Here is a 21,727-nt window from a genome sequence, read left to right as displayed (position 1 = left end):
ATGGATGCATGTATGGATGAATGGATGGGTGGATGGATGGATGGATGGATGGATGGATAGATGCATGAATGGATGCATGTATGGATGAATGGATGTGTAGATGGATGGATGCATGGATGGATGCATGGATGGATAGGTGGATGCATGGATGGATGCAGAGATAAACAGATAAAGTTGATGGATGGTTAAATAGATGAATAGATGGTCAGAAAGACAGATAGCTATAGGCGAGGAGGATCGTGGAGGTGGAAAGTAAGAATGAATTAATGAATACACACCACTTTCTTCTAACCCACAAACAGGCCCACTGTTCCTGGACATGGCTTCACTCCACTTTTGCGTGGTCGTCAGCTGTATGAAGCCACTCTGTCTCCAGGAAAGGCACAATTCCCTTCCAGGAGCCCCAAAGCCTTTGAATCTGCAAATCCCATGCAACCCTTCCCTGCATCTCAGCCAGAGCCAGGCAGCGTCTGTCCCTGGGGGCTGATGTCAGTCATGGCCATTAGACCATCTTAGATAATCAGAGAAGGGTCAGACCAGCAGGCGCTGGAAAGCAGGGGAATGGGCGATACTTTAAAATAAGGGAGGAAAAACAAACAAAAAAAGCTCTAGTAGGCAAAAACAACAAAAGCCCAATTCTAACACATACTGTTTCTTAGGGAAGGGATCAAGCCCCTACTCTCTAAATATTCAGAAATCGAAAAGGAGACATGAAAAGTCCAAGAAGCAAAGACTGACAGAGGCACAATACAATATCGACATTTAGCTAGAGTTTGTTCAAAAAACAATGGGTGGTCACACAGCTCCCAAAGCCCAGGGTGCCATCTTCCCTGGACTTTCTGCCTTTGGCAGAGCTGTTTTTAGGAACCCAAACTCTCCTCCCATTAAACAAGCCATTGAAAAAGGTGGAGGGACAGAAAGTTGAGCTTTTAAAAGGTAAACAGGAGTCTGCTGGTGTGCTCAGGAGTCCTGGGACTAAAGAGGCTGCACCAGGATATCACAGGCACAGGGTCCCTTCTGCACATCCGCCAGGCCATCACCGGCACAGGGTCCCTTCCACATGTCCACCAGGCCATGAAGGCACAGGGTCCCTTCTGCACATCCTCCAGGCCTTCACAGGCAGATCCTCTTTACAATGCTGGGTCATCTCTGAGTGTGTACCTGGAAACTGAGATTCAGCAGCAGTCTACACCAGGAGAGGTCAGAGGTTATAGGCTTAGTCACTACCGTCTGGGCCATCAGGTTCTGATATTGATGAGCTGCCACAGCAATTCAGACCCCAGCCTCCAGTTCCCTGTCTGCTATGTAAGGATAAAGACAGCCACATGCAGTCACCTCAAGGAATAGGTTGGACCATTCATACAGAGCACCCAGCAACCTAAGCAGAGCATTGCCTGAAGATGGCTACTCTGTGTTTGTCCAATATTTCCTTGGATTGGGCTTCCTGGATGCCCCTACCTTCTTGTGAGTGGGGCTGGAGAGATGGCTCTACAAAGACAGGGCTTGCCACACATGACACATGCCTCAGGACCACACATGCCTGAGGACCAGAATCCGGAGCCCAGCACACATGTAGATGCCGTAGGAGCACAGGGACCAAGTCACAGGCTCAGCTCTCGGGAGGTGGAGACAGGAGATCCCCAGAGCAAGCCAACACACATGCAGAAACACATAATGTATGCTACATACTCATATAAATGTAAAAATAAAATTAAAATCCCAAGCATGGTAGAACATACATATAATCCCAGCACCCAAGAAGCTGGGGTAGGAGGATTTCAAGGGTAAAGCTAGCCTAAGTTACATCATGAAAAAAAAAAAGAACACAAATAGAAAACAAACAAACAAACAAAACACCTCTCTGGGGGTTTAGGAGGTAGTTCCATGGGTAGAGTGTTTGCCTAGCGTATGATCCCAGTACCACATCAATCGGGTGTGGCAGATCACGCTGTCAGTGAACGGTAGAGGGAAAGACGGGAAGTTCAGGGTCGTCCTTGCCAACATAGTACATTCAAGGACTCTATGAGCTATAGAAGGACAGTCCTTGCTTCATACAAGAGGAACTAAAGGTTCAGAGGGGTTAAGTAACTCCCCCAGGATGACCCAGCTCAGCTGACCATCTCCATGGCTTTCTGGAGCTCCTACAACAGACTTAAGTGTGGCTCTCTGCCTCTGCTCTGCTCCCTGCTGAAGCTGTGCTAGTCACACAGACCAGCACTGAGAGCCAGAGGACCCAGGGGCTCTTGTCACCACCATGCTGATGCCATGAGTCTGGACTGTGCACATCCTTCACAGAGTGACAGTCTATAGGGCCTGGCATAGGGCAGTACTGAGTATCTCCCCAAATTCTTCCTTAGGTGACACCCTGCCTCCTACTTCCCCAGTTCAGTGTACATCCAGAGAAAATGGGAACCACCCCCAGCTCAATCACCTCCGGCTGTTACACAAAATCCAGCACAGAGAGCAGCTTCTAGCTCCTCCAGAAGGCTTGTGGGTAAGAAATCACATTGGTCTTTAAATAAAGCCCCTCATGTCCATAGGGGAAAAGCAGTCTAGACAGAAACTCAATCATTAAGCCATTTAAGTTCCCACTAGCAGAGCCCCCGCTGCTGACTGCTCGCTCTCTGAATCCTTGTGACAGTCCTAGAGCAGGTGCTGTCCCTCCCCTACCTCATGGATGAAGAAGCAATGGCTCTGAGTTTCCATCACAGTCAAGACACAAATGATGCCTCCACATGTGGTCAGGCCTGGGTATCCCCCAGCTGATCTCAGCATGCTAACCCCGACACCTCTCAGCTCTGAGCACAGGTTTCTGAAGGACACCCAGAAGCCAAAGCCCCTTGCTGTCCCCTGTCGAACTTAGCAAGCCCTTGTGGAAAACACCAGATTCTCTGTTCTACCAACTGTCCTCAGCACCCACTGCAGAACAGAAAGGAGGCCTGGAAGAGTCCTAGAGCTGTGTGGCATTGTTGTGGGCAGTCCCCGAAGGACAAAGCCAGCTTGTGGGTCGAGACCCCTTTGGGAGCTGAACAACGCTTTCACAGATGTCACACATCAGATATCCCACTTATCAGACAGTTACACAACAATTCATAACACTAGCAAAGTTATAGTTATGACGTAGCAATAAAAATAATTTTATGGCTGAGATCGCCACAACATAAGAACCGTATTAAAGGGGAGAGTTGAGAACCACTGCTCTAGGGCCTGAGGAATGTACCCTGAGTTCTAGCATAATCTACTCCAAAGCCACCTGCAAATGGGGTAACCTTGGGGTCCCCTCAAGGCTGATGAGCTAAGTCAACCACACTTTGCTCCTGAGCTACTGTTTGGAATAAGTCACCACTTAGAAAGAAGACACAAACGTCACCAGCCTCTTCCTTCAATGCCCCCGCCAGTCTCGTCTCTCCCCTTTCCACTAACCTCATCCCTTCCTCTTGCCCAGGTTGATTCCAGGGCCTTGAGATGCTCACAGTTTGCACATCCCCACAGCTCCCTGACAGCTCCCTCCTGGGCCCAGGAGGTCAGGTTTCCCAAGCCATCAGCCGTCAGATACCATTCTTTTCCTACCCATCTTTAACGCCCTCTACAGAAGCTTCCTACACCCTCCCACACTCAGGACCCCCCCCCCCCGAATGCTTCCTGTTTTATCTGACTTGTCACCTCCTCGGTTGACATTTTCTCTGTGCCTTACGATGTCACCAACACTCCCAAAGAGAAGAAGCAGACCCCTCATCCCTTGGCTCTAACATGGGCTCGCTACAATGAATGGTCCGTGAGCACATAAGCAGCTGAGTGTACTTGTTCACAAACACACACATCAGAATCAATCAAAAAACCACAGAGAAACACAGACAAGGCAGAGAAGAGAGTCGGCAAATGTTTCCTGTAAAGGGACTGAATAGAACATGTTTTAACTTTTTTACAACCAACAAGACTTGCTATTATAGTACAAAGCAGAGATAAACAATATGCAAATAGGTGGATGTGGCTATGTTTCAATAGAACTTTACTTAAAAATACAAGTGGTGGGCCAGACAGGATTTGGCTGGTAGACCCTGACTTAGACTATTCAGTATGTGTGACAGTGACATGAAGCGGACAGCCTCAGTCTCAGAAAGTCATCCTCTGTTTTCCTGTAGAAATAGCTGACCAAGAGAGAGAAAAGGGGGAAACCCTTCCAGCCCTTAAAGCAGCCATGGGTAGAACAAAATTCAACCTAAGAGTGAGCAACAGATTTATCTACGGAGACAAGTGACTTCAGCCACCCACAGAGGATTCCAGAAGGCAGGGCACTGTTTCGGTGTCACCATTTCTATTATTGTTATTACTGATGCTGTCACTTCTGTTGATGCATTCTGGCCTAACTGATGTCTAGAGAAAGAAAGAAAACAGAAACAAAAATTAGCTGCAGGGCAGGGGCCGGTGTGAGGGGGAGCCAAACTCAACGGAAATTTAATAAATAGATTTCTTCACTAGAAGAAAAGGAGACGTGACATGTCCCCAGACCCAACTTCCTGCATGCCCCATGTCCTGAGAGTTGGCAGAGTGGAGAAATGAAAAATACTGCCCCTAGAGCCAGCATCTCTCGGATGTCCCTATCATATGCTCCTGCCACATCCCATGTCCACCCACAGCAGACAGGACTCCTTTCACTCTTACCCTTTGCCAATAAAGGCATTGGCAGAGAAAGCCTGGTCTCTTTCTGAACTGCTTCCTTGTAGCTTACTTCCTAGCCAACACTCTCTGAAACAGCCTTGCATAACCTCTTTCCTTTAAGAAATGCTACATTGTGTATGTTCCGAGCTAACAAAAAAACCACCATCTGGGCCGTCTCTCACTGGAAGCAGGAAGGGACAGCCAGGGCCTATCAGTCTCTTCTCCTCTGTGAGCCTTGCTGCCATTCTTCATCTGGAAATTGGGGCCAAGAACACCGACCTTGAGCTGGCAAGACGGCTCAGCAGGCAAAGGTGCTCACAGCCAAGCCTGGAGACCTACGTTTGGTCCCTGTACTCCTCGTGGCAGAAAGAAAGGATCACCCCTTAAGCTGTCCTCTGACCTCACTCATATTGTGGCAGAGAGGGGGAGGGGAGAGAGAAGAAAGAGTTGTGTGATATTTTGATCACATTCTGACAATAAAGTTTGCTTTGATTCAGAGAGCAGAGCTAACTAGCTGACCAAAATCTCCTGCCTTCCATATTGCTTCAGATGACTTGAGCTGTCATCTCCCTGGCTGTGGGCATCACTCCCCACAGCTGCAGGAACCGTACAGCTCTGAGGAGAAGTCAGTTCGTGGTCCCAGCCACAGCCATCTTCTCCAAGAAGTGCCGGCGGTGCCAGGAGGGGCTCATTTGTTCATGTTTATTCTCTCGTTTATCTGCTGGCACTAAGGATGGAACCCAGGACTCCCAAGCCCGATGGGCCCTCCATCCATCACAGAGCGCTCAGAGGCCTTTTGATTGACAGGACTAAGGGGAAAGGGATGAACTCCGCTGGCGCCTCATAGGTGGAAGCCATAAACATGCACAACCTAGCCGCCGCCCCTCCAGAGTTACCCAGGCCCCCAGGTAACACAATGGAAGACACTGTGAATGAGATAGTTCTGGGACTAATCAGAAATGCTAGGAACACCCCCCACCCGAGACCTCCCAGCTATCTGGTCTCCCTGATACGGAGTCCTGACTACAATGCCCCACCTGTAGCCCCTGGGACAATTTGTATTAAGGAAGGACTCTGCTACCAGTCCCCAGCCTGCAAGTCCTCTGGGCTACAAACACATTCACTTTGGGGGCATAAATACAGTCTCTGTGACAGGCCATGGGCGACTTCTTCCACTTCTCAGTTATGTTACAAGAAGACCGTGGCTCTGACTTTTTCTTCAGCTCTAAAACACTATGGGGGCTGAAGTGTGCCCCCTTCACCTACAGGGAAGTAGCTTCAGTAAACTCACAGGATGAGCCAGCCCTGGATAGAACTGCCTTCGAGAAACCCACCACAGGCACTTTGTACGGACACAGTCCTGGGGTGACAAGGCACAGGGAAGAAACTTCTATCATACACCTCTTCAGGTGTATGATTTATAGCCCCACAACGCCAGCAACCAACAGTCCTGCTCAGATGGTTGGGCAGCTCCGTAGCTGAGCCTGTACTACCTCATCTGCTCCTCACGATCACACTGTGAGCTACAAGGCAGTCAGCTCCTTGCAAAGACTGAGCCCCCTCCATGTGTTCTAGAAGTGGCTGGGCCAGCAGGAGGCCAGGACTGTACGTCCCAGGCTCGGAACTCAACACCTCCCATATACCCCAACAGAGCCACTGCTTGGCCAGGGTAGGTGAAAGTACCAGGCCCCCTCTGCCAAACCGGGCCTGTGATATCCATGCATACATCTGCATGAGCTCATACTTCTGTTCCCTTTGCTTATTTTTGGTTTTTGTTTTGGTCTGCATGCCAGGCCCCATGTTACAGGCTAAGATGCAGGTCAGCATGGAAGTCAAGGCTTGTCGCTTCTCTCCCTGTTAACAGAGCTGCCGACAGATTTGGGGGAAGCTTCTCCACAGCTGGAGCTAGCCCCAAATCCCACCCTTGGTCCTTTCCAGATGTCTCCCAAGAGAAACAAGCCGCTGCCCAGATTCTAGATTCCCGGCTGCCTGCTTCCACCCCTGGGAAAGGACTTGTCTTTCTTCATTTAATTGATCTTGAGAGTAGAGCAGGGAGACAAATCCAGGAGCCTGGATGGCAAGATGCTGAGAGGAGGTGAGTGACAGCAAGGTCCCTTCTGAGCAGACCACAGCTGACAGAAACTGTGAACCTGCTCAGACACCCACAGACCAAGGCCAGCCAGGAAGAGACCAAATTGTACAACCCACTTCTGGGTGTCAGCCTGCCAACGAGGAAGCTCTGTCTGTGAATTATACCCACATTAATTTCCTGCTGTCTAGATCCAGCCACCCGCCCCACCCCACCCGTGCCCACTCCAAGACTCAGTTTCCCTCAATTTCAGATGATTCAACCCAGGTTCCAGTTTGCATACACTGCCGAATCTCTTCCAGGGAGTCCAAATCCACGCCAAAGGAAAATTGTTAGACAGCGCCTCTTGGTGGTCACATGTGGTACTGCACCATCACAAGGCTACCTCGGTGGGCTGTCTAAGCAAACACAGTGACGAAAGTTATTTCACCCTGCTAGGGCTTAAAGCAAAAACACAGGCCTGACACCTTAATGTTCTCCAGCTCACCACAATGACCTAAGCACAAGGCCTTTGGAAGGTACCACTTAATAGGCAACACCCGATAGACCCGGGCATCTCACAGATTGGCCTGGAATCCGGACACAAAGCAAAGCAACCTCTCATTTCTTCTCCACAAAGTGACAGACAGAGCAGGGCCAAACAAGTCCCAAAGAAAGGAAAGGATTGAGTAATGGCACTAAACTGAGCCCTATTCCCAAGGGCAGGGCTGGTGTGGGGATAAGAGGTACCTGCCTCTCACCATGTGCCAACATAATAGCTTCTCTCTGTTCTTGGAAGACGAGGCAGTATCAGGCTTCTTTAGGGGTGTGAGGTGGTCCCATATTCCAGAACCCCTTTGGTATGCAGCATACAATTGCCCAAGGATAACCAGGGACTCCCAAGTAGGAATGCCATCAGAAAGTTCCGTTCACGTGGTACCTGTGTCCCCCACACTCCAGAGCTGATGCACTAGAGACCTCTGTCTCAAGAGTCACAGACAACTAATTCACGGAGGCACCTGCTTTGGGGTGTTGCTGGCTAGTTTGGGGTATTGCTAGCTAGTTTGGGGTGTGTGCTGGCTAATTTTATCTCAACTTGACACAAGCTAGAGTCATCTGAGAAGGAACCTCAATTAAGAAAATAACTGCATAAGATCAGGCTGTACTCAAGTCTGTGGGGGCATTTTCTTAATTAGTGATCAATGGGGGAGGGCCCAGTCCATTGAGTGGTGCCATTCCTAGGCTGGAAGGCCTGGGCCCTGTAAGAAGGCAGACTGAGCAAGCCATGGGAGCAGGCCAGGAAGCAGCACCCTCCATGGCCTCTGCATGAGCTCCTGCCTCCAGGTTCCTGCCCTGCTTGAGTTCCTGTCCTGACTTCCTTCAGTGATGGACTATGATATGGAAGTGTAAGCCCAATGAACCTTTTCCTCCCCAAGATGCTCTCTCTGGCCATAGTGTTCATCACAGCAGTAGTGAGCCTAATTAAAACAGGGTGAGATTTACATGGGCCTTCTGTTGGGTACTGGGCACGGCCCCCCACTTCTGCCCTCTTTGAGCATTTAACTATCTTAAGTCCCCCGCTGCCCCCCCACTTCTGCCCTCCTTGAGCATTTAACTATCTTAAGTCCCCCGCTGCCCCCCCACTTCTGCCCTCCTTGAGCATTTAACTATCTTAAGTCCCCCGCTGCCCCCCACTTCTGCCCTCCTTGAGCATTTAACTATCTTAAGTCCCCCGCTGCCCCCCACTTCTGCCCTCCTTGAGCATTTAACTATCTTAAGTCCCCGGCGAAGGCCAGCCCCACACAAGCACTGCGCTGTGTACGCATAAACTAGTCTACACACCACAGCCCACAGAGCTCTTTCCCTCAACACCTCCCTAGGCCTCTCCCCTAAAGGAAGTTCTTTTCCACACACCCCCCCCAACCTCTCCTGATTTAGAGCCGTGTGTGTTTTATTTAACGCTTTTTTTTTTCTCGCATACTTGGTCTTTTTTAAGGTTAACAACTGTTTCTTCTGAAGTGCCAGATAGTAAATATCTCAGGCTTTGTGGGTACAGTATCCGCCAGGCGGCACACTTCTGCTGTTAAGTGTTAAAACATAGTAGCCAGACCTGTGGGGACCTGCCTGTGGGGGCGTGGCTGTAGGGGCGTGTCTTGGGGCGTGGCTGTGGGCGTGGCTGTGGGAACCGTGCCTTGGAAGGGAGGCTGTGGGGGCGTGGCTGTGAGTCCAGCACTCTGGAATTGAGAGAGGATGGTCCGCGCTACAGCAGAGGTAGCCTTAGACAACATACAAACAAATAGGGGTGACAACATGCTAATAAAACCTCATTTTAAAAGCCAATAGTAGCCTGAGATGGGCCAGCGGAGAGGACCAGCTCACTCACCTGCTGTCATTGTCATTTCTCCCATCACCAACACTCAGACCACAAAGGCTTTTCCTCACTTCTCTCGCAGGAAAAGCTCTCGCAAACAGCTCCTACCTCCCGCTGCCCTTCCAGGGGAAGGCTCCATGGTGGAACTGTGTCAGTTCACTGGCTTGTTAGTTCATTCAGTATTTTTGTTCCTACATTAAATAGTTTGTAGAAAATGAAGGGATTCCTGAGTGACCAGGAGGGTAGCATGTACCACCTTCCTGTGCCTTGGTTCTCTTATATAAAAAGAAAACACAAGGCAGGATAAAATTAAGTGAAATCACTTTCAAAAATCACCTTGCCATCGCATGCCACACACATGCTTCAAACATGGCTACTGTTCGTTTGTTTTTGTTTTGGCTGTTGTGGGATGGGCCTAGTGTCCATATTTACTGTCTGAAGTGGAAGTTCTATACATCAGAACAAAATAGCCTCTTTAAGAGCTGGAGCAGGTGGATCCAGGAGGCCGCCTGGGAGCCGTGACGTTTACGCTGCCACACCCTAAAGCACCATCAGGACTTGTCACGCATGGCAAAGTTGGCTTTGGGGAACGCAGATCAGGGAGGGGTACAAACAGGGCGTTTGCTTCAGGGGTGAAACACAAAAGTTGTTCTGCGAGGGACAGAGCACAATAGGCATAAAATACGTCCACAAACCAAAAGGTGGAGGCTTCCTTCCCATCCAGCCTCTGCTGAAGTCTCAAGGCCTCTGGGGTGCCGCCCCAGAAGAGAGAGAATGAGGATGTGCAGGAAGGAAGCGATGATTTCCTGATCCCAGAGCAGCGCCCACTAGCCAGGTCTTCCTTCTGACTGTTTCCTTAGGGGCCATGGTTTAACTGTGAATGAGTTGGAGGGATGACTGGGGGGATAAGAGTATCGGCTGCTCTTCCAGAGGACCTGGGTTCAGTTCCCAGCACCCACATGGTAGCTTACAAATGTCTGTAGCTCCAGTTCCAGAGGATCCGACAGCCTCATACAAACAAGAAGGGAAAACACCAATGCACATGAAATAAAAATAAATAAACCATTAAATGTTAATGGATATGCAAATAAAGATGCAAATTAAACTCCATACAATGTTAAAATTGTTTTAATTTTTCCTTCCCCACATAGCCTGGGCATTTCTCTGTCCCCGACCACAAACTGGTCACTACAAAACAATGGAATGAAGTTTAAGGTCACCTGAGGCAGGACTCCAGCGGTGAGGAGCCAGAGCCAGCTATGGCCATCCTTAGGTGACTGCAAAATTATTGCCTTCCAGAGCAATGCCATTTTCCCCACGCTCCCTGACACACACGCTTGATGTGATTTGTTGCTTAACTTACTTATATTTGCAGAACTGGGGACAGAACACGGGGTCTTTCTTGGGCAAGCCCTGCAAGTGCTCCGCCACTAAGCCACGCCCCCATGCAAGTGCTCTGCCACTAGGCCACGCCCCCAGCTCATCGGGTCCTTCAGGCAGGCCCCACCCTCTCTTAGACCACAGCCAGGAGGAACAGAGGCTGGAGAAGGGAAATGCTCCCCTGCCCTCCTACAAAGGGGTTTTCTCTCCCTGTGACCCGGAAGCTGGGTCTGTCCTCCCACCTGTGGGTAGCTTTCTTGGCATTGTCATCTAAAATTGGCACACAGCCTTCTAGTTACTTCCTTTTATCCCACCCCTGAACCCCCAAAGGGCCAGCTCTCACTCTGAGCAAATGAGGACACAGGGATCAACCAGAGTTAAGGGGAAGCCATTCCCATTTCTCTGTTATCTATGAACCTTGTCTCAAGTCAGATAGACCTGAGTTCAAATCGCTTTTGGCACTCAGCTGCTGTGTGATCCCAGGCAAAGAATGAACCTCTCTGAGCCTTATTTCTTTACAAGGAAATAGAAGCCTCCACTGGAGTCCAGGTGGTTGTTAAGAGGACTCTGGGAGTCAGTCAGCGCTGCGGTTGATGGTCCAACCTGGGACTTGACCCGTCTCAAACAAAAAATACTGCTGGGTAATGAGGCAGAAACCTGAGCTGGAGGCAGAGCTCCCTAAGGAGACTTTGAGCTGAGATCAAAAAGGAACCAGCCAGGGGAAGGCCAGGAGAGCATATTCCAAGCAGAGAGTGACCTGTGTGAAGGTCCTGGGGCAGTCCCAGCTCAAGGAAGTAGCGGGGGCTTGTAGTGGACTTCTGAAGACACTGAGGAACGGGATCAGGAGCCTGGGATACAGACTATTCTGACATAAGTCACTGCTTAGAGCTAACTCAAGACCCACACAGACCTCCGCCCTTCCAACCACAAGGCACAAGGTCACTGTCAAGTGTACACCGACCACCTCTACCATTATCTCCAGGTGCTGGGGACATAAATACTGGTGCCAGTGGCAGGTGGTGGGTGTTTGGTTCCCACAAGACACTTCCAGGGAAGCCTCTGTTGTTTCTTCAAAGCAACAGGTGAACAAGAGAAAGAGACCAGCTCAGGACTGACCTACAAGCGAGTAGATGATTACGACCTCAGCTACTGACACAGGCGAGGAGGGAACAGTCTGTCCCCAGCAGGCCCAGACATCACAGGTCTGTGATCCCACTCAGATGTGGGAGGAGGCAGGAGACAAGGAGGCAAACTTGAAAAATCCAGAAAGATAACCAGGGACATGAAGGCCCTGGTCACTGTCAGTCAGTGCAGGCTACATGAAGCCTCCTCTGAATATGTCTCTCTGTCTGATATTATCTGTGACGTCTCCCAAACATCTGGCCAATGGGACCATCTAGAATGAGCTAAGGAGATATCGCAGTTGGGACTGTACTTGCCTTTGAAGCCCAAGGACTTGAGCTTCATCCCCAGCACATAAATTTTAAGTCTTTCCGAGCCAGGCATAGTAGTCCATGCCTTTAATCCCAGCACTTGGGAGGCAGAAGCAGGCAGAGCTCTGTGAGTTCAAGGCTAGCCTGGTCTACACAGTGAGTTCCAGAACAGCCAGGGCTATACAAAGAAACCCATCTCAAATAAATAAATAAATTTATTTTAAAAAGTCCTTACATGAAGCTAGAAGATTGCTCAGGGGTTGAGCACTGGCTGCTCCTCCAGAGAACCGGGGTTTGGTTCCCAGCACCTACACATCAGCTCACAACTGTCTGTGACTCCAGTACCAGGACCTGACACCCTCTTCTGGCCTCCACAGGTACTGCATTCACAATGGGCACAGACTGGTGCAAGCAAAATATCCACACTCATGAAAAATAAATATTTTTAAGTCCACATGTGAAATACGAGCACTGGGGGCAGAGACAGGTAGATCCCTTGGCTCACTGGCCAACCAGCACAGCCAAACTGTCACACCCAGTCCAGCTGGGAACCTGTCTCAAGTAAGGCAGATGGCATATAAGGCATAGCATTTAAGGCTGTCTCTTGCTTCCTCATGTATGAGTATATACACACGTACATGCACACGCACCACATACACATACACATGTATGCGTGCAAACTTTTCAATGCAAGGAAAGTTCTAGAAGCATTCTGGGTCAAAAGGGTAGTCACTAGCCACTATGGCAATAGGTCAATCAATGGAAATGAAGAAATAATCTCCAGCTAAAACTTTTCTTGATGGATGAGCCTAGAGCCTGCATTAGAGGACAGCTTAGGAACACAGGTCCCCAGGGACCAAGGAAGTCCTGTGGGTCGTTACAGGGTGAGTGGGTGAGCATCTGTGGCAGGCTTCTGTCACGTGTGTGTATCCTGAGGGGTGCTACATGCGTGGGAGGGACCCCTGAGAGCAGCCATGGAAAGAGGACACGGCGTCATGTTGGCACAAGCTGTGAGCTCCTCTGGGAAGGGAGCTGTTCTCCCTCCAGCTTTCTCCAAGTCAGAGGCAAGTTGCACAATAGAGCAATCAGGACCCACTTTGTTCTAGTCAGAAGGAGAGAGTGGCGCTGCAGGCTGCTTCTAGGGGCTCCATTCAAAGCCCAACTGGTAAGAAGCCACGGAGCATCTGAGGCTGGTCTATTTCAGGGCCTCTCTGCTTCCTGCTCCTGGCTGCCAGCTCTCTCCCCACCCGATACTCAGAAGGGGCACTGGGACCAAACAGCCCAGCAAAGACCTTGGGAGCAGCACCTTGTTCCGCCCTTTTCCTATATGGGTCCAGTCTCAGGAAGGAGGTGGACACCTTGCTCTGGGCCATTTCCCTGTGCTACAGCTACCACTTCTGTCTGAGGTCATGTGACTGCCTACCATTCAACGTGTGCCTTTTACGGTGGCCTCTGTCTGGAGGGCACCAACCACTTACCCCCAACAACTCCAACAATCTTTAGCATGCCTAGGGTTCCCTACCCTCCCTCCCACCACATTGGCCTGCATATCCCCATAACTGCCATGAGAGTCACTCAAGCCCAGGCCCCTGAGAAGAGCCACCAGCCTGGAGGTCAGACAGGCAGAGCAAGCATCTGGACTATGTAAGGAGGAAGGCGGGCAGTGAACTAGCCCTGCGTGCCCCGGGAAAGAAGGCTTTGGAGACCTTCTATTGGGTGACACGCATAAGATGTCACCTACAGCTGGCCCTCTCCAGGCAGCAGTGCACTGGCTGTCAATGTCTGGGTCTTCAGAGCTGCACGTGATACATTTCTGTTATTATAAACCCCCAGTATAAGGGGTTCTGTTACAGCTGAAGGAACGGACAAACTGGGCCTCCAGACAAAAAAGATACAGGTATGGGAGGAAGTGGAGAAAGGTAAGTTGAAGGCAAAAGAAGGACAGAAGATAACGGTGGTGGTGGCGGTGTTAGGCTAGGCATGGGTGTGACAATGCAATGGTGGTAATGATGTTGACGGGAATGATGGTGACAGTGATGGTGGTGGTGATGGTGGTGGTGACAGTGGTGATGATGGTGATGGTGGTGGTGATGATGATCATCATCATGGCAGAGATGGTAATGATGGTGATGGTAGTGATGGTGGTGACAGTGTTGTTGGTGGTGATGGTGGTGGTGGTGATGGTGGTGATGATCATCATCATGGTGGTGATAGTGGTGGTGACAGTGATGATGATGGTGATGGTGGTGGTGATGGTAGTGGTGGTGGTGACAGTGTTGTTGGTGGTGATGGTGGTGATGATGGTGATGGTGGTAGTGATGGTGACGGTGGTGATGACAGTGTTTTTGGTGGTGATGATGGTGATGGTGATGATCATCATGGCGGAGATGGTAATGATGGTGATGGTAGTGATGGTGGTGACAGTGTTGTTGGTGGTGATGGTGGTCATGATGGTGATGGTGATGATGATCATGATGGAGATGGTAGTGATGATAATGGTGGTGATGGTGGTGATGTTTGGATAGGAGGGGCTGTGCCAGCGTGATGATGGTGGTAAAGCTATGCTGATGATAAGGGCTCACTAGAGCAGCACGTGCCTAGCTCAGGGCGGGCCTTGCACTCTGCCTGCGTCACTGAACATCACCCTCACTCACCACAGCCACAGTGTGGAGATGCCCATCACCTCTCCTCAGCTCAGCACCATGGCAACCACACCCAGAGCCACAGCAGAATCCCAAGCCAAATCTGTCAGGTTCTAGGCTCTGCCTCTCAGAACACGATTAAAGACTGAGACCGAGAAGCCAGCTACAGCCACAGCTCTTGTCCAGCAGACTCAAGACCTGAGCTAGGTCCCCAGGAGTGGAAGAGAGAAACACACACAAACAGACAGATGGACAGACAAACAAAAGAAAGCAAGCAGGCTACTAAGCCAGTGTGGACATACATCTGCAGCCTCAGCACCTGGCAGGTGGAGACAGGAGGGTCAGCCTGAGCTACATAGTTAAGTTTGAGGACAGCCTGGGCTACTTAAGACCATATTACAAAAAGTAAAAGAATAAAAATCCCTGAAGGAACAAGAAGTTGGAAAGGGAGAAAGCAAGGTAGCTGGTGACACCATGACCCCTGTTCATGTGACAGCCGCCACCACCACCTGTTCCAAAGGTCCTGCCACCCCCATGGCCTGCTGAGCTTTTCCAGCCAGGTACAACCAACCACCATCCGGCCACACCATGCACTGTGCATGCTGCTGCTGCTGCTGTCCTTGGCCCTGCTCGGTCCTCGGCCCACAGAAAACATAACTACAGACCCCTCCGCACCTGTCTCCACAGTGCAAATAGCATGTGCTAGCGTTCTCTGATGAGTTCTTTGGACCGCCCCAGATCTACTGGGTTAAGCTGCCCTGACTTGAGGGGCCCTTGCGTGTTGAATGGGGGATGGTCCTTTAGTTTCAGCCCCGGGTTGATCCCTCAGCAGGAGAAAAGAGCATGAGGTCCAGACTGCTCCCTCTGGGGCTTTGCAGTCACTGGGATGGAAGAGTCTGGAGGGGGAGATTAGACTCTTCAAGTAACTAGTTACAATTTTGGAAGGCATTAGCCTTGAAAACGGGAAGGGATCCTAGTGGCTGGTTCTCTGCTGCCCCCTGGTGGTTATCTATGGCAGGCACAGCATGCGGCTCCTCCCTGCAATTTTTCCCACATTAAAGAATTGATTCAGCCTGGTCAGGATGCTGAGGACCAAGAGCCAGAGGCAGCAGCTGTGTCTACAGGACAACGCTGCTCCAATGAGGGCGCCAGATGAGAAAACAGTCGCCGTGAGGCATGCGTGACGGAAGCATGTGTTCATTCATTTACAGAGGGGCAGAGCCTCACGGCAGAATCCAGTCAGCTGTACTAACGGAAAACCAATGAGTTCACTGTAGCTAGGGTAAAATTCGCCAGGACAAGACTAGGGTGAGAGGCAGAAGGAGAGGTGGGAAGGGACTCTATGGTACAGCCGTTGGGGGTCGATGAATGTATGTGACATTCTTAGGGGGTCAAGGGTCAAGGGTCAGCTCAGGTCAGTTTGCGGGGTCCAGGAAGAAAAACGCTCTGGAGTGCCAGACTTTGGGTCTGAGGATATGAATGGGGAGCGGCAGGGAGCTCTGGACAGAGGGGCAAGTGTGAGATGGGACACCCACACTTCCTTTGGAGTGCTGCAGAATTAGTGGGTCATCGAGCTTTTAGGGTCCACAGAGATGGCTCGGCACAGACCGCTTGCCATGCAATCAGCACTGGAGGTCAGATCCAAGCTCACAGATATAAACCAGGCATCCGGCACAAGTCTAGAACCCCAACCGTGAGGAGCATGGAGACAGGATTGCTGGATCTTGCTGCCTCCTATTGGAGAGGCCTTGCCTCAGGGGTGCACTGGGGCGCCCTTCTGTGCTCTACCCAGGTGGACACATCCACACACACAGATGTGCATAGACCATGCATTCACATATACAAACATATACACAAATAAAGAAATCTAAAATATGCATGTTAGGGCTGGAAAGGAACATGAGAACGCAGTCCATGCAGAAGCCAAATCCTTAGATGTCCTCGATCCCTGGAAAATCAAGCCACGGCTGGATTTTCATGGGCAGGCAAAGGGAAGGGGGCCTCAAATGATTTTTCATCTCTAACTGTGTACCAGATATCATCCCTTACCCTGGGAGCACACATCAAACCGAGGTAGGTGCACAGTCTATGAAAAAGGGGCACCCAATGAAAGGCAAAAAATACGACGTGGTGACACAGCCACCTGTGGGTACCCCAGAAGGGGTGGGGGGCCAGTGGGCATTGTTCCCCAAGGTCTGAGCACCACTGGCCTTGGTCCCGTGTGTCAAGAGCTGGGCAGAGCAGCTCATACCCAGTGCTGTCCAGAACCCAGCTCAGTGGCCGTCACAAGAAGCAGGACATAGCATATGCTGTTGTCATGGAAACTTTAGAAGCACTTGAGGTGAGAGGTTTTTTTCCTTTTTCTAAAATTTATTTTGGGGACTAGAGAGGTGGCTCGGAGGTTAAGAATACTGGCTGTTCTTGCAGAGGACCTGGGTTCAATCCCCAGCACCCACATAGCAGCTCACAACTGTCTGTACCTCCAGTTCCAGGGGATCTGACACCCTCACATAGACATGCAGGCATGCAAAACACCAACGCACATTAAATAAATGATTTTTTAAATATTAATTTTGTTGTTTGGTTGGTTTAGTTTTGGTTTTTGTTGTTGTTGTCTTGATCACCTCCCCCCCCCTCCGCCCAAGATAGAGTTTCTCTGTGTAGTTCTAGTTCTGGCTGTTTTGTAGACCAGGCTGGCCTTGAACTCACAAAGATCCACCTGCCCTTGCCTCCCAGGTGCTAGGATTAACCACTACCTGGCTGGTTTAATTTTTTAAGATAGGGTCTCACTGTGTAGCCCTAGCTACCCTGAACTTGCTATGCGGAGGAGGCAGACCTCAAACTCACAGAGATCCACCTGCCTCATCCTCTCAAATTCTGGGACTAAAGGTGTAAAATGTGTGCGTGTGCGTGTGTGTGTGTGTGTGTGTGTGTGTGTGTGTGTGTGTGTCTGTGTGTGTCTGTGTGTGTCTGTGTGTGTCTGTGTGTGTCTGTGTGTGTGTCTGTGTCTGTGTGCATGGGCACCCATGCACATGTCTGTCTTTTTGTGTATATATATCTTTGTGTGTACATGCCCGTGTACGTGTGTGTGTGTGCTCGTGTGTGAGTACATGCCACATATCTGAAGGAACCTGCAGAGACAGAAGAGGGCGTCAGATCCCCTGGAGCTGGTTTACAGGCAGTTATGAGCCACCATGTGGGAGCTCGCCCTCAAACCAGGATCCTCTGAAAGAGCGTAACTCCTCTTGACCCCTCAGCTCTCCCTCAAAGCATAGATGGACACAGCTCACAACCCTAAGCTACAAGTGTGAGCAGAGGGTCATGGCCAGCATTTGACATAGGGTATGGGATACAGTCAGGATGCAACTCCATGGTAGAACGCTTGCCTGCAGGGTCAAGGCTCTGGGTCCAGTCACCAGCACCACACACATACAAATGGCGACGATACAGATGCAAGGGGAACGAATCTGACATGTCTGTCTCCCCGTGTGCCTGCCAGGCTGGGTCCTGTGTCAGGAAACATGCCTTGGCTGTGTGCACAATGTGTTCTACATGTATGGAGGGCCGTTAGAACACAGATGAGCAGGAAACACGTTTCCTGGGCACAAAGGTATTTCTGGGTGGGAGGATACACATATACATGTTTGCACACTCATGTGGAGACCAGTGTTGACCACAGCTTTCCTGTGGCACCACCTACCTCAGGTTTTTTGTTTTGTTTTGTTTGTTTTGTTATTGTTTGAGACTGTGTCTCTCACTCAACTGGCTGGCTCCGTGGGCCAGGCTGGCTGACCAGTGTGCCTCACTGGAACCACAAACCTATGCCTCCACAACTAGCTTTTTCTTAACATGGTTGTTGAGAGGAACTGGAAACCGGTTCTGTCTGGTTCACTGCCAGGTAACAGTCACTCTGTAAATCATAATTGCTGGTTTGTGTGTTTTCTAACCAGAGTAAGAATTAACAGCCGCCAGATTGCCCCAGATCTGCGGTCGACGGTGCCACCTTGTGGTGAGAACTGGAACGGCAGTGCTGGTCTTTGCAACAGTTCGCAGAGAGCCCAGGGGTGTAGGGAAGCTTCAGCAGCCTACTGTTAATACTCCACTAATAAACTCGGTGGGTTTTCATGCGTTTTCTTTTGAGACAGAATCTCCGTATTCCACACTGGCTTCAAACTCTCTCTGTAACCAAGAATCATCTTGAACTCCCGGTCCTCTGGCTTCTGCCTCCCAAATGCCTGGGTAATAATCCTTTACCACCACACTCCATTAACGTAAACACTCTACCAACTAACTGAACTATCCCCCAGCCCCGCATCACAATTTTGAGCGACTAATTGGAACGACAGAGAAAAAAACGATGACAAATTTAGATTGCAAATTATTAATAAAACAAAGCCACAAATTTTTTCTTAGGAGAAAAAGAATTTTAAAATAATATGTCTAAATAATCTTACCAGTTCTCTGGAAAAAAATGAGACAGAGAGAGAGAGAGAGAGAGAGAGAGAGAGAGAGAGGAGAAGAAGGAAGGAAGGGGAGAAAGGGAGAATATAATGGCAGGCATGGAAGGATTGCCGTAGAAAATACAGTGAAAACTGCAGGTCTCTGGGGGTCAGGGCCTGGGCAGTTACAACCTGCTTTCTCTCACAAAGAATGCAGTGTTTTTTGCATAGAAACGAGCAGAACTACTACTTAGAACACAAAGCCACTTCCCTTATCTGAGGTTTGAAGAGACCCTGATCTCCCAGGGTTCCCACATCAGGACCCATAGTGAGCCATCCTCTGCAGGGTGGCAATTCCCGCCTGCTTCCAAATCTCTGCTCGAGGTGGCTTTTCAGGGTACACCCTCTTATTGCCAACCTGCACAGGAAGCATACAGAACCATGCCGACCAGCTGGGGATAGTCCTGACCTCCTGGACTGCTCATGCTTACCTGATGTGTGCACATTCCTGAGACAGGACAGAGAGGCGTTGAGCCGGGCACACTCCTCACGGTTGGCTCCGTACTTCTCCACCGTCTCGCACACCTGCTCATCTGTCATTTCTAGAAGGTCCTCCAGGCTCAGCTGGTCAGGGGAGATCTCCTAGAGGAGGGGACAAAGGCAATCAGCTGGACCTGGAACCCAAGTGCCTGGCCAGATCTCCATACCGCCCTCTTGTGGCACTCGGGAGAACTGCAGAGGGAAACAGCATAGCACCTCTCACACTGCCCTCTGCAGGTGCCCAATAAGAGGCACTGTATTATGTAAACACTTGGTTGGATTTGGGGTTTAGTCTCCCATGCACTTGGATGGGTAACTTAACCTCTCTAGGCCTTGCTCGTCACTTATGAAATGGAGGTGCACACTCAGTACGTGAGCAACAGTCCACACCTGCAGTCCACACCTGCAGTCCAGCCCATTCCAGCCTTCTGTGAGTAGATGGTCGCTCTGCTCATCCAGGGTGGACTCAGAACAGGCCAGTTAAACACAAAGCCTCCTCCACCCTCAGCTTCCTTTCTAATGTACCCACAGGAGGATCGAAGAGTCATGTGGGGGCTTTAAGAGCCTAAGAGGAAGGCAGCCCAAGTCCCACAGGCAGCTGAGGTTGGAAATGAATCTTGACAACTAGTGAGCACCGTGAGGCTATGTGGTAAGACTGAGAAATGGTAGGAACCAGGGGGAAGGAGTTGTGTGAACAAGGGAGCTGAGGATGGGAGAAGCAGGATTTCCAGCTCGCAAGGTGTGGGACAGGGGGCCCTGCCCTGCAAACAGCCCCTCCCTAAACCACATTCTACATAAGTCTGCAACATTACCAATGAGCTCCTCAAGTTCATTCAGAGTACCCGATAGTAGTGAAGGGTTTTACATGAGCATAGTGTGTTGTTATTTAGATAAGTCTTGTAAATCTGTGGACAGTGATTCATGGGTGATAGAGTGGGCTCCTTCTGCCCTCTCCTGGCCATGACTATGTACTGCAACAACATACAGAGTCAGATAAAGCAAAATCCATTTTCACACACACACAAAGAGCTACAGTGTAAGAGCCAGAGCCCAGACAGTGACTGTGAAGTCAGGGCAGGGATGGGATAAAAACTGAGTCACCTACGCAGGAACACGGAGCAGGTAAACCTCCTTCAGCGGGACGAGGCAGGGTTGGGGCTGCAGGCCGAACATTCAGAGAACAGTGCTATTCTAGGTTGACCCCAGCTGCCCTGATAAAACACTCTGACCAATAGCAACTTGGGAGGAAAGATTTACTTGGCTTACACTTCCAGGCTATAGTTCATCACTGAAGACAATCAGGACACGACAGGAACCTGGTGCAGACTTGGAGGAGCACCATGTGCAGTCTCTTTACACAGCCCAGGCTGGTCTGCCTAGGGATGGCACCGCCCACAGTGGGCTGGGCCCTCCTGTATCAGTTAGCAATCAGACATCTCTCCCAGACAGGGCCACGGGCTGTCCTAATAAGATGATTATTCAGTGCTGACTTTTCAGGTCGTTTTGAGTTGTGTGACGTTGACAGTGGGTGATAACAAACACAGATGCACAAGCTAAAGCCCTCTCTTTGCTGTGGGAGCCGACTGTACATTTTAACCCCACGATTTAGAAGGGGTGTGTGCATGCATGTGTATGTGCATCTGTGTCTGTGTGTGTGCACGTGTGTACATGTGTCTGTGTGTGTTACCCTGATGCTTAGGCTCATAAGGGAGCGCACACACATCTATTCATGACAAGATGAAGAGGGCTAGAGCAGCCTGGGCCAGAGAGAAAGAGAGAGCTTGTGTGTGTTCTGGTGACATAATCTCAGGTGGGATCGTATTTACAGTACTCAACACGGATTTCCTGTAATGCCACAAAGATCAAGTGAAAGGGAAGGTGTGTGTGTACATGTATGTATGTCGTGTGTGCACACGTATGCACAGGGTGTGTGTGTATATATACTGTATGTGAGTGTATGTGTGCACACAGATGTATCTGCATGTGTACATGTGTGCCTTTGAGTGTGAATGGAGGTCCAGAGGTGTGCGTGAATAAGTGTGGATGTGTATTGTGAATGTGTGTGTGATATGTGTGTACATAATTGTGTACACACTGATGTGTATGTGAGTGTATGTGTCCATCTGTGCATGTATGTGTGTGCGATATGTATGTGAGTGTATGTGTCCATCTGTGCATGTATGTGTGTGCGATAT

At 50.1% G+C, this 21,727-nt stretch overlaps 1 protein-coding gene across 2 annotated transcripts in view; it reads right to left on the bottom strand.

Moving 5' to 3' along the window:
* The window catches only part of Ksr2 (kinase suppressor of ras 2), a 353,104-nt gene that overhangs the window by 248,639 nt on the left and 82,738 nt on the right, over positions 1-21,727 (bottom strand). For both annotated transcript variants that reach the window (XM_026784070.1, XM_013349493.2), the window contains exon 3: positions 19,484-19,634. In XM_026784070.1, coding sequence (XP_026639871.1) covers positions 19,484-19,634 — 151 coding nt within the window. The remainder of the gene's footprint in view (positions 1-19,483; positions 19,635-21,727) is intronic.

Source organism: Microtus ochrogaster, chromosome 2 (assembly GCF_000317375.1).
Source record: "Microtus ochrogaster isolate Prairie Vole_2 chromosome 2, MicOch1.0, whole genome shotgun sequence".
Classification (NCBI taxonomy): domain Eukaryota; kingdom Metazoa; phylum Chordata; class Mammalia; order Rodentia; family Cricetidae; genus Microtus; species Microtus ochrogaster.
This window is presented reverse-complemented; position numbering and strand designations above follow the sequence as displayed.